Below are 12,707 nucleotides of genomic sequence, written 5' to 3' on the forward strand. Positions count from 1 at the left end.
TAATTCCTTTTCACCCAAACAGTGGGCTAATAATGCCTTGGCATTCAAAATAACCATATAGCAAGCGGAATCAAACAAACAAGCAGGAGATATTTGAATTGATAGAGATAAGTTGTATCAAAAATATGATCACCGTGTAAATAATGTGTCATATAGTTTCGAGGAAAATTGATTCATACATACCAATTTCCTCTCTAAAAGACAACATACATTCTTTGATCCGACAAAATCTGGCACTTGAAGGTAAATATTCTTGAGAAGATCAATAACTATTATGAAATTGGCAAAGCTGAGAGAATATATTGGACATGCCTGTATGATCCATGGTTATACGTATTATGCATCGTTACCAAAACTTGGGTGGAGCATAGTACGCATCCTACCCGAACTCAAGCCTTAGATCATTAAATCTTGAGACATCAGTCATGTTGATACTGTTGTTTCATTAGAAGTACCAAGTATCTGATGGATGAGCTTCTCAGGTAACTTTCCTGTTGCCTGGAAAGAAAGATATTTATCTTCAGCATTTGCTAATAGAAGGATTGGGATGTTTACCGAGATGCAAATAGAAGCTGAGAGAGAGAGAGAGAGAGAGAGAGAGAGAGAGAGATCAGGGATGTTTATGAAGACTGGGGAAAATGCCATAAATAACCTGGAAGTGCCTCATGTGCAGAATTGGTTCGCATCCAATATCTGCAACTGACTTTCCATGAGGTGTTGTCGTATTAAATCTGTTGGCTTCATAGTCATGAATAGCGCCATCTCTGTCAGGAAGTTGCTGGCATACTCTCAACAGCGATGTTAGTGAGTTCATCTGCATGCAACAGATGCAGATTTTAGAGGAAAGTCAAACCAGTCTGTAATCTTTCATACACTAGACCAGCATAGTCTTTTGGGTCGGCAACTTCTAATGTTTTCACAATGCATCTAAAAATTCACAACAATCTAAACACTACTATAAAATCATTATAGATGCAATTAAACGGAGGTACTACTGCTAACCTTCATATACGGACAAGAAGCACAACCTCCATTAATAGAGCACCCTTCACCCGCTGTCACACCAGGAACAACAGCAAGTTTAGCGAGATCACTTGCCACATCAGGATTTAGACCCTGAGACCTATTTACTGATGATGTCCTCGACACTGAATCCGATGAGACGGGAAAAACAATGTCAACTTTGATTTTGGCTCTCGACTCCCTTGAACCCAGTAACCCACGAACCACAGCAACTATGGAAGTCACCATCCCTGATTCGGTTCCTAACACAAACTGTAGGTGATCATCGACATCCCTGTCCAAGGCTTCTTGCACCCGATTTTTAATGAAATCTAAAATGTTCTGGGTGGAACCCACTACTCCCATTCCTCTCTGCTTTGCTTCCATCGCCAAAGAGAACATTTCCCCTGGGACTTCAAAATGAGCTGTCAGGAATGCATCACAGTACAGCTCTTTGATCCGCTCCACGACTTCATGACCAAACATGTCGTGCACAATGCAGTTACCATCCTGCATGTTAAATTTCATAAGCAAAGTTGCAACAATTTTCATAGAAGAACATTAATCAGGAGTACAATAGTCAGTAATAGTTACTATAGAAACACAATTGTCATTTGAATATCCATAGATTATCTACTATCTTTTTAGTCTTGAAGCTTTTGGATACCTAAACTCTAAAATTGCTCTTGCACTATGTAAGCACAAACAAACCAAGATCCTAACGGTATAATACTTCAACCCATCAAGAAAAACATTGGGACATTAAATCATTAAGAAATCTAGCATGACCATACCAAAATCTTCTATCCCATAAGCAATTACTAATGTAAACAACATTCTGGTATTATCAATCATTTGAAGCACTCTAAAATTATTTTTAAAGATTTCTAAATAGCATAGTTGCTTCGAAAGCCACTCATATATGCATCTGTGTACCATCTTTCTTGATTTAACCAAAGAATAACTAGAAGAGCTATATAAACACATTTCTATCTAATAGAAGCTGATAGCCAAACATGATAAGAAGTGTTGATTGAAGAAAGCAAAGATTGGATTTCTTGACAAACCTGATAGTAACGGAGCCTACTCAGTAATGATATTATGGAGTTCCTATTATGCTCTGGATGTATTCTTGATATCTCATCATCAGTCATGTCAGCCATTTGGCGAAACAACTCCGCGATATTTGCACCCATGTAGGAATCAGGACCGTACCACACATTTAATTCTGGTACTTGAGCAAATGCCTGAAGAATATTTTATTAGTATTTAAGGAAAGATTAAGCATACAAGACTAGTAATACAAATTTAATTATTAACAACCTGCAATATAGTCTGCACAACATTAGATGAAGTACAAGTGATGGTGGGTACTAGTTCATGTCCATAAGCTTTGGTCTCCAAGGAAGTATTTATATAAATCACATGCAACGAAGGAGGTGAATTAGAGGCTGCCTCCAAGAACTTCATGTATGATGGACTTGCTGCTGCATCCGCCAAAGAGCAACCAATTAATTCATTGGACATTCTGTACACACCAACCTGTAAGAAACCTACGGTTGTTAAAAATATTCCGAAAAATCCTTTGTAAAAGATAACAAGTAAATGTTCTAACGAGACATTTCATGCTTGCTTCTGAAAAAGACAAACTAGAACAAGCTTACCAGTAATAAAATCCATGATGAACATAACTAAAAAAAAAGAGTTGAACTCTCTTTTCCAAGAACAAAGGCAGAGTTCACATGCTGGTGAGAGTTACTATGTGATCATCATGTTAACTTCAATGTATTAACAATCAGAAGGCATTAAACTGCACTGTTGTATGATATTCATAGAAGTGTATAAGATGGTGGAAAAAAGGAAATCTTTCTGAAAATAAAATGTTAGAAGTTTCCACTAAATGTAAATGGATTGCTGTCCTGAGGCACCAAAGGCATGTGGATGAACCTTTAACAGGATGATAGACTTGAACCAGTCCATGCAAGAACTGGTACACTTACAGTACACAAAGGCAATTAGATAGAATAATAATTACCAGCATGCAACATCTTCTGTATAATGGCCACATAACACTCCAACGAGAAGCAACATAACAGCTCTGCCAAGCTGTCTTCAGAGTTTAACCATTATTAGATTCTGAGAATCAGTAGGATGTGACAGTCCGTAACAGGTTTGGTAACACCTTATCCTCTTTGACCACAGAATCTAAGCCCAAGTCTTCTATGATTTTTATACTTGGTATGAGTTTGCAATGACATAATAGGTAGCAAAAGTTTTCCAATGGGTCGGTAGCCATAAGTCCAAACTGTACATATAGACAATCTACCTTCAATCTAAGAGTTATATGTATTTGTTAAGATCTAATCAACCACTCTTGTTCAAATTGAACAATCTGGTTATTATGATGGTTTCTTGAAAGCAAAACCTTAGATCATCCAGCTCATTGTGCTACCTAGTACCAATGGAAACCTACAAACACTCGTATTAAATTCTACTTGTGCAAGTATCATGATATATAACACAGAACACTGAACAATGTGTGCATAAAATGTACATTTAAAAAAATTAAAAGAAAACTACATTACCTTATTATAACCAGCCTGATCCAGTATTGCACGAACATTTTCAGACATGAAGTCCACACCAAGTACTGTAATGTACTCACAACCAGCTTCTGCCATTTTAACAGCCCTATCTGCCATTACCAAGGAATCAGATATGTGGATGTGAGGCCACAACTTCTGTGCAGCAGTTAAAACGCCTTGAACCTCTGGATCCATATAAAAGTGTGCAACGACACCAATTTTTTTTTCCCTTAGCACATTCACCAGCTCCTGTATCTTCAGTTCATCAGGAGATAAAAACATTGCCTGCAATTACACTATAAAGGGATGATGAGAACTTGCCAAATTTTTTATGCATGTCAAACAATTGAGTAATACAAAGACATCTTACTTCAGGAAACCCAGGTGAAGTATACAACTCCTTTTATAACAAAATTTTCATTTTCGCTACTTGGACACGTCGACAAAATGTTGGCAGAGTCTGACATAATATGTGCGCACAAATCCTCTATCTAGCAAAGGGTCCACCTGCACACCCTTGGCATAGCTTAAGTGCCATGTCAATACCTGATTGGCACAATGATACACAAATATGTCACCAATCTAGGTTAGAACCTGCCAAGGCATCGTCCACATTGAGTTACAACCAGCACAGCTTTGTCCTTTGGAGCCCCCCACCCGAAGAGGTGGCTCGAGGTAAGGGAAGAGTTGTTAACTCAAAGCCCAAGTCTCCCTACCCCTAACCAACATGAGGATATGTGGGCATCATTGAGGATTGAGGGGTCCCCAGTTCAGAAGCCACAAGCCTCTTTGACCTATATGGTTCGTGGTCTCATAATGCACAAACCTGTCAATGGCCCAGGCTTGGGGCCCACGAGACATTGTTCACTTTGAGCTCCAGCCCACGTGGTTTTGTCCTTTAAGATCCACCCCAAAAGGGGTGCCTTAAGGGAAGAGATGTGGCCACTGTTAAGGACCAGGGCTCCCTTGACTCCCAACTGATAAAAGGATTACATGAAATCACCAGCACCATACATGCCACTGGCATAGACCAACACAGTTAGCATATATTATTTGTGGTCACACAAAATTGTGCCATTCTATACCAAGTATTCAACAATAGGATTCCTCCATAGACAAAAACAAGTAATTTACTTCAAATAGAAAGTTCACATAATTGAAAGTTAGATGTTAGCATCCAGCAACAAAGATAGATAAAGACACATGCAAGCCAATCTACTAAAAGGATTTCACCCAAACAGTCATTAGCACAATCTACAATATAAACTAAGCATGGATTCTTCTCGACCATGATATTTCAGACAACCAAATATAAATAGCTTAAATTGTGAATATATTTTTTCCTTATATAAGTATTAGTAGAAGGCTAGAAGCTAAAGAACATTATGCTCAAATCAAAGAATTATTCTATGCTTGGTTTACTAAGAATTGCAATTATGAAACATGTCCAATCGAGATAAGAAACTAAAGTGTCAAAAACAATTATGTCACATCCAAGCTCAATGATTCAACACTTGACTATATAAGCAGGAAAACAGATGATATAACTAACTCAGAGAAAAAGGTGTATAATTTACATATAAGCACTAGTAATCATATGTAAGCATCTTCATGTCAGTTGATCATAGTCACAGGAGGATAAAACTTGAATAAAACTGGTCCACAATAGACTGTGTAAAGAATCATAACATAATGGAAAACAGAACAAGCAACAGCAGTTGTTAAAGTCAATTGCTGACTCATAATTGGAGGCCAATGCTGACCAACAAAGTTGAAAATTCAAACAAGTGACCAAGTTACAAAATCTAAACACCAGATCAAACAGTAATTTTCTTTTTCTTTTTTCAATAAAGCAAGTCAAAATCATACGGCTCGCTCTATCCCAAGTGATAGGTGTCTCACCTAACCATAGCTAAATTTTAAATGATTAATGATAGTAGAGACTATAAATGAACCTCTCTATCAAGTCAAACCTTAGAAGATAAGTACACTAAAACTAAAACCAAGCTATGAAAGTACAATTCAATCAAATGCACATAGAAATGAAAGTGCAGTTAATGAGGACGACAAATCTATTATTGAATATGATTCGGAAATTAAAGCAAATTTATCAAAACAAGGGGAAGTATCAATGTAAATTTATGATTTCATAAGTTTAATTATGTTGCAAAGGTTAGAATTTTGAGTAGTTTCAGTAACAGAAAACCAAAATATTATCATAACAGAGATGAGGAAACAGAGATAGATAACTACTGTTGTTATAAAAAAAAAATAGTTGTGAATTCAAAAAGTTTTAACATTAGCACTGATGAAATATAGTTTATGGAAGAATCATCATATAGTTCTGAAATGTCCAAAGGTAACTCATGAATTAACCAGTGATGAGTCATTTGAAACAAAAGAATAAGAACAAAGGAAGACCAAAGTATCTTTAGCTGGAAACTGTAAAATGGATACAATGCCCCCTGATTATACAATACACAGCGTTGTTATCTACAACAAAACTAAATGTGAAAAAGGGTCCACATGCTATCAATGGCCTAATATTATCAAACCATTGCCTTGGTCCTAGCTCAAACAATCCTTTAATTATCGTCGGCAACATCAAAATCAGCCAATAATTCATTTCATATCTTTACAAATCCACACAGGATTATTTTTGTTTAGATCTATGAGGAAACTAAAATTTATGAGCTGACTCTCTTGACGACACTCATACCCACCCCATCCATTTTCAACAAAGGTGATTGGAATATCCAACTGTATCTTATCGTATTTATAGATTTTTTTCTTCATACCAAATAGAGCTCAAGACATCAATCGTCAAGCCTGCAGCAAAATAAGCACATCGATAATGTTATAGGAGCACAGGAGTCAAAATAGTGGCAACCAAAGAACTACAGGCAAAACTCAAGAATGTGCAACTAATGAGAGAATAAGAAGAATCAGCTGCACCCTCAAACAAGACTCAGTAAAATGCCAAAGAAAATGTACATTTCTTAATGTCTTTCTTTACACAACCAAATTCAAGGGAATAACACCTCAAGAATAAACTGGTAATTCATTGCAAACAAATAACAGAACCATCTCAAAACATTTCAATTACTACTCAACTATCAATTTGAATTGCATGAAAAATGTCCTATGTTTTTTTACCACAATATGCCTCTATTCAACCATCCAGGAGACTTAGTTGCTTATTAGAGTAAAGTGGTACCTAGTAGGTACGAAAATAATGCGGATCAAGATAAAATTGATGACTTCTAATATATTTTCCCATGCATGTTTCAATAACCTTCCCTAACTATCTTATTTACTGACATAAGGCACAAGTCACACCCCATTTACAACAATCCAGCAAACTGACACTAAGCTGAAAACAGCAGGACACATATATTATGTGATCTTTTAAACAATTTATAACGACAACAACGAGCCGTAAAAGTGCCAACAAGAAACTCCTCTATAAATGCTATTAATAGATATACTTCAACACAAAAAAATAATTAACTGAACATCATTCCGTCATCAATGATGACCATGAAACATATATGACTTGGTTGCGATGCAGAGAAGAACATGTACTCGATCATGATGATATTAATTTATCCTTTGATTGATTCAGACAGATTTGTTGGAAGAAGAGCTCACCTGAGCTTCCGCGTAGCTCCCCTTGGCCTCAATCCCATCAGCCCCGATGACCAACGACGGGAATGGATCCAAAGACGGCCGCCCTTCTCTCTTGGCAATCAAGGCCTTGGTCCTCTTCTGCATGCTGATAAGCACGTTGTGCCACGTGTTGATCCTCGAGTGTGCCTTTACCGGCAATCCGACCACGTTCAGGTCGCCAAAATCCTCCGGCCTCAACTCCAGTACCTCCTCCGGTAGCGCCCCATCGAGCACGGAGACAAGGCAAGCGCAGAAACCTTTGGTGATCTCCGAATCGGAGTCGGCCGCGAATCGCATGCGGCCGAGCTCGTCCACCGCCACCGAGAGCCAGACCTGGGCGGTACAGCCCATGACGCGGTTGGTCGGGACCCTGCCGGCCTCGGGGAAGGCCGGTAGCGAAGCAGCGCACGCGAGGAGGCGCTTCACTCGGTCCAGGGCCTCCGGGAGGGATCGGAACTCGTCCACCAGGCGGGCGAGGCGATGGCGGGGGATGCCGGCGGGGGCGGCCTGGTCAGAGGCGACGGCGGAGCAGGAGAGCGGGGGGCCACGGGCAGGGTTGGGGTTGTGGCTGGGGTTGGGTGTCTGGACGCAGCGCACTGCGAGGAGCCGCGGCTGCCGGCGTCGGCATGGAACGGTTCTGAGAACCGGGTTACTGATAGAATTAGGGTTAGGGCTTGGGTTGAGAAACCTGGTGGCTATAGCGGCCGCTTCCATGACCACCATCTCTCTCTCGCTTTCTCTCTCTCTCTCTCTCCGCTATGCTCTGCTTTCGCTCGGGCCTCTTGTCGTCTTTCTTCCTTCCCTACGGATCGCTCCTTGCACTGCTATAAATAGCGATCGGGAATAGAAGTTAACGAGATTGAAAGGTTCGAGGAGAAGACGGGGATAATGGAATCGCATCATGGTATCCACCGTTTCTTTTTTGCCACTTTTACATGTATGTCCTTCTACGAACTAAAAAATAACGAAACTAACCTACTATTTTCTATCAAAGAATATAGAAGAGCTCTTTACATTCTCAAATTAAGTAAAAATACATGTCATTCAATATTCTTAATTTTAGGGATATAGATGTAAAATTCATGAAGAGCGCGCGTTTGTGTATAATATTTTGTCATTCTAATATCGTACACCACATTTTACAAAGCGCACTTAATTTTGGGAGATGGGAGAAGTGAAGGGAGAGAGAGAGAGAGAGAGAGAAGGGAGGAGGGTTGGTGGTGGCGGCCACAGATTCATGGACGTGGAAGGTTCCAAGAAAGACGAAGGCCTCAATCGTGACCTGAGGAAGAGACTTTGCTCACTCTGTCCTATTCTCCGCCACCACTCGCTCTCCTCCTCGTGTGTGTGTGTGGACCAAAGGGCACCCTTTCGTTTACTTGTTTAATGGAAAAGGTGGTGGCGGTTTGACGGAAGTGGCGGGGTCAACATTTTCTTTTGGGGATCACGGAATCATGGCCAGTGATTGTGTGGTGAAGAAAGAGAGGAGATTGATTGGGTCTGATGCTTGCTTTTGGGCTTTAATTATTCCCATGGAATCGTGGGGGGATTATTAGAGTTTGATTCCTGCCTCGGTGGCTAATTATAGTGATCGAATTGATTTATATATATATATATTTTTAGATACTATAGATGTTAGAACGGAAATCCCAAGTCTAAATTTTATATCTTACGCATATGAGATATTGTTATTCAGTTATACTCGAGTGATTTCGAGTTAATTGACTTGATATATAAATTAGAACATGAGCTTATTCATATGTTTATATCTAAAATTTAAATAATTTATTTATAAAATGGTTCATAGTTGATAAAGGATTAATGATTTTATTATAGTCAATCTCAAATGATTGTAACTTATGATTTTATTATTATTATTCATAATTAAATAGAAAATTCGATCTATTATCGAATTTAGTTTTTTAAAATATAAAAAAATATTTTTAAGCTCGAAATTATCTCAAGACAAACGATTAGGTGTCTCCCTCGAGATATGAGAGGAAAAGGAAGAGGCATAAAAGACCATGAATTAATTGGATATCAATCATGCGCTAAGATTCGTAATACAATAAATAGATATCAGTCACATCACCGGATACGGAAGATCTGCGTTAAGATTCGTAATGCATCAAGTGATATCAAACTATACTGAGCTCGGTGTAAGATGAGACCCAAGTTGCGACACCAACTCGTCAGATCTAATTCGCTGCTTGAGTTGTGACAATATAGCATTTTACTTTATTAAAATTTAAATCAAATAAAAATGAGAATTAAAATGAGGAGCTGTGTTTAATGCATCCAAGAGGAATTTTAAATCCCTTAGATGAGAATTAAAATGCGATCGGCATCAACTGAACAAAATGTGATGAGGTTTATATGCGGAACACTTTAAAGGAGAGCAGTATGAATTAAGATCATGCACAAGCAAACCCATAAACATTGATAAAACAAATTTCATAGCTTTGGAGCCTATCTTTTGGAAGAAAACTAGTCATTAATCACAACAAAGAACACAAAACAGAACAGCTATACAATACTTTATAGACGAGATTGTGCAGTGTACATGCAACTGCAGGTTAGCAGAAGCTTCCAATTAACTGGAAACACTTTGGGCATTGTGGCCAATTTGGTTCTTGTTCCTCCCGGAAATGTTAGTGCCAACTCTATCTGCTTGTTGCCAAATACAGAATCAGCGGCATGGCCAGGACCTCTGCTTGTCAATTCTTGTGAAGAAAGGATGCAAGAGAGCTTCGTTAGCAGAGAATCTATCTGCAGGGTGATATCTCAAAAGCCCTTGTAAAAGATTAATGAAATCTCCAGCTGAATTATCCGTATGCTGCATCACCAAATTCTGCAGAGAAAAGCACCATAAAGCCAGATTTAGATGACATACTTGACTGCTAATTGCAAAGATATTTGGCTTCTAACTGTGGGAAAGAAACTGTTGTGCAAGCACGGACGATAAGATTAAAAGCAACAGGCTACTAAGAAAGAGCCCAGAAGCTTGGGATCCAATGATATCAATCCACTGAGCAATGGGAAATCTAAATCTTGCAAAAATCTCCTCTGTGGTTCCACCCAACTCTCCACCAAATTGAACATATGGAAATAATTACATGTAGACAAATCAACTACTTTATACAACATAGTTTAACAATTACAAATACTCCTCTCCATTCTTCTGATGTCCCTAAATCCAATTTGTGGCAAAAAAAAAAAATCTGATAGAGGTTATCATGTAATTTATTTGGCTAATATTGACTAGGTATACCTGCAGCCGAGGAAGTTTCAGCACAGCTTTCATACTCTCCCTTGAGGTTGCACCCTCAGGCCAATTCAAACGACCCCTTCGAATAAACTTCTGTCGGCTAAAAAAATAAAGAAAAAAGTTTAATTACAGCTACTTGATTCATTAAAGATCATTCAATAGTACTTCTAGAAGAAAATAAAATCAATAATTGAAGGCACTTACTCTGCAAGTCTCAGCATGTTTGAGGGTAAGGGTCCTAGCGCACTTTCCATCATGGCCAAGTGTTCCAAGTCATCATGGGTCTGAAATAATGTCTGACCCTGCATCAAGGTGTCTGGAGCTTCAGTTTATGCAAAAGCATATTAGGAACAGATGGCTAAAAATAAAGACATCGAACTCATCACTGTTAAACAGACCGAGCAAAGTTCAACAAGTATACAACCGATGCTCCAAATATCACAGGGATAGCTCCATCCAAGTCCTAAACTCAATCATAAATACCATGAAGTAACATATAAACAAGAACAACAAAAATGATTTCTTTGTTTGCAGAACGAAACACACCCAAAATAACCTCAGGCGCCCGATAATGTCTAGTCGAGACCACATAGTTATTGTCTTCATGATCATAAGTTGTACTTCCAAAATCAATCACCTTGATGGCACTTGATTTTGGCACTCTCTTAAAGAAGGAACCCTTTTTTGAAGATCGGATTGAAACCTAAGTAAAGAGTTGATTATTAGTGTAGTCACAGTGAGGAGAATCCAGCCATCGTATTACTAAGATGAGAGGTCAACAACAAGGTTCAACACAATTAAAACAAAGATTAAACTATATTATTCAAGACAGTAACTAAAATAAGTACTTTGTAATCAGGTACTCTGATGTACTCTGGAGAAACAAGAAGAATGTTCTCAGGCTTTAAATCAGTGTGAATGAGGCGCATATCATGCATGACTGCAAACAAGCAATTAAAAGGAAGTGAATACAGAAGAAACAGAAAAGTTAAACCACTGTTTAGAGATCATGAATTCAAGTAAGGGTCGCCAAGGATAAGCCAGATGCAGGGCACTGATACCAATAAAGGTGTCGTTCTATTGCAAAATCTATCATAATGATCCTAAGATATAGGACTTTACTACAGCTAATAGCCAACAACACCATATGGAGAAAAAGCAAAAAATTGAATGCCCATGAATGGTGAAAAATATAAGATGTGGAAGTATTGTCTACCCACATGCTACACATTCCAGTAATTGTCTGGCAAACTTGCGGACTAGATTGATTGGAAATGAGCGATAATTGTTTTTGCGTAGAAAATCATATAAACTTGGACCAAGCTTCTCAAATACCTGTTAAAATCGTTTAAGTTCACGGATATTTTCAACTCCCAACTGTAAGTGGGAAAGTAGGAAAATTGTAACTCATATACTTACAATACAGATATGGTTACGATAGTCAAACCAGTTCCGTATTTGCACACAACTGCAAGAATGCACCATCTTATACATGTATAATCTTAAACGTAGAAGAGTAACAATTAAAGAATGATCATCTAAAAGGAGTGAAAGAAAATGATGCACGATACTTACAGACTTCCATTCTTATAATGCTTCCCAAGCTGTTGCAGCATATCAATTTCTACCATAGCAGCTTCTCTATACTTCTTGATGCCTCGAATAATTTTGATGGCTACCATTTCCTCTCTTTCTCTATCCCAGCATTCCAAAACCTGTCCAAACGTACCTGATTTCATGGCAGAAAGAAATGCATGATGGCACGTAAAATAGGGGAGAAAAAGATGAACCATCTGGAAACTGACAGAGTAAAACACTTAACACAGAACAAGGTTTCTTCCAGCCATGAGAATAGGATTTATATGAAAGTTAAGCACGGATACAGTCTTACCTTCACCCATTTTGCCGTGAATTTTATCTGCAACGAAGTGCAAAAGACAAAATCAAGTTAGATAAACCATAGGAATGTCGGTAAAGGAAACAAGATGCGAGCACAAGCACAAGCACATTTTACATCATGATTCCAAAATGTCAGCAAAACATAAGCAAACTTCATCATGATCAGGGGGAGACGACACATCAGATTGCTAAATTGATGATATTACATTTTCCAAATGTCAATACAGTACATAATTAACATGAAGTTCTGGAAGATACAACAATAAGCCAAACATATACTATAA

The 12,707-nt window shown here is 38.3% G+C and overlaps 2 protein-coding genes across 3 annotated transcripts in view; both read right to left on the reverse strand.

The window, feature by feature from the left end:
* Positions 1-70: 70 nt before the first annotated feature.
* On the reverse strand, positions 71-8,108 carry LOC135607753 (quinolinate synthase, chloroplastic-like). Its single transcript, XM_065099797.1, has 7 exons — positions 7,239-8,108; positions 3,588-3,872; positions 2,326-2,544; positions 2,070-2,249; positions 1,003-1,512; positions 653-814; positions 71-498 (listed from the first exon to the last, which is right to left on the reverse strand). The coding sequence occupies exons 1-7, from the start codon at positions 7,977-7,979 to the stop codon at positions 424-426; spliced, it is 2,172 nt and encodes a 723-aa protein (XP_064955869.1). The 5' UTR covers positions 7,980-8,108; the 3' UTR covers positions 71-423.
* Positions 8,109-9,675: 1,567 nt separating this feature from the next.
* Positions 9,676-12,707, reverse strand: part of LOC103978526 (serine/threonine-protein kinase AFC2) — a 4,291-nt gene continuing 1,259 nt past the window's right edge. For both annotated transcript variants that reach the window (XM_009394352.3, XM_018823146.2), the window contains 10 exons: positions 12,416-12,442; positions 12,100-12,253; positions 11,944-11,992; positions 11,745-11,859; positions 11,373-11,464; positions 11,071-11,227; positions 10,923-10,987; positions 10,729-10,826; positions 10,528-10,624; positions 9,676-10,107 (listed from right to left, as the gene is read on the reverse strand). In XM_009394352.3, the coding sequence (XP_009392627.3) occupies positions 9,946-10,107; positions 10,528-10,624; positions 10,729-10,826; positions 10,923-10,987; positions 11,071-11,227; positions 11,373-11,464; positions 11,745-11,859; positions 11,944-11,992; positions 12,100-12,253; positions 12,416-12,442 (1,016 nt within the window). In that variant the 3' untranslated portion in view covers positions 9,676-9,945. The remainder of the gene's footprint in view (positions 10,108-10,527; positions 10,625-10,728; positions 10,827-10,922; positions 10,988-11,070; positions 11,228-11,372; positions 11,465-11,744; positions 11,860-11,943; positions 11,993-12,099; positions 12,254-12,415; positions 12,443-12,707) is intronic.

The sequence above is a fragment of the Musa acuminata genome, chromosome BXJ2-3, assembly GCF_036884655.1.
Source record: "Musa acuminata AAA Group cultivar baxijiao chromosome BXJ2-3, Cavendish_Baxijiao_AAA, whole genome shotgun sequence".
NCBI lineage: Eukaryota > Viridiplantae > Streptophyta > Magnoliopsida > Zingiberales > Musaceae > Musa > Musa acuminata.

Excerpts from the sequence above, each read along its gene's own strand:
- LOC135607753 (XM_065099797.1), bottom strand. The coding sequence starts at position 7,979 with ATGGTGGTCATGGAAGCGGCCGCTATAGCCACCAGGTTTCTCAACCCA. Across the intron at positions 3,873-7,238 it reads GGAGCTACGCGGAAGCTCAG|GCAATGTTTTTATCTCCTGA; the intron begins GTGAGCTCTTCT and ends GTGTAATTGCAG. Across the intron at positions 2,545-3,587 it reads ATCAGGCTGGTTATAATAAG|GTTGGTGTGTACAGAATGTC; the intron begins GTAATGTAGTTT and ends GGTTTCTTACAG.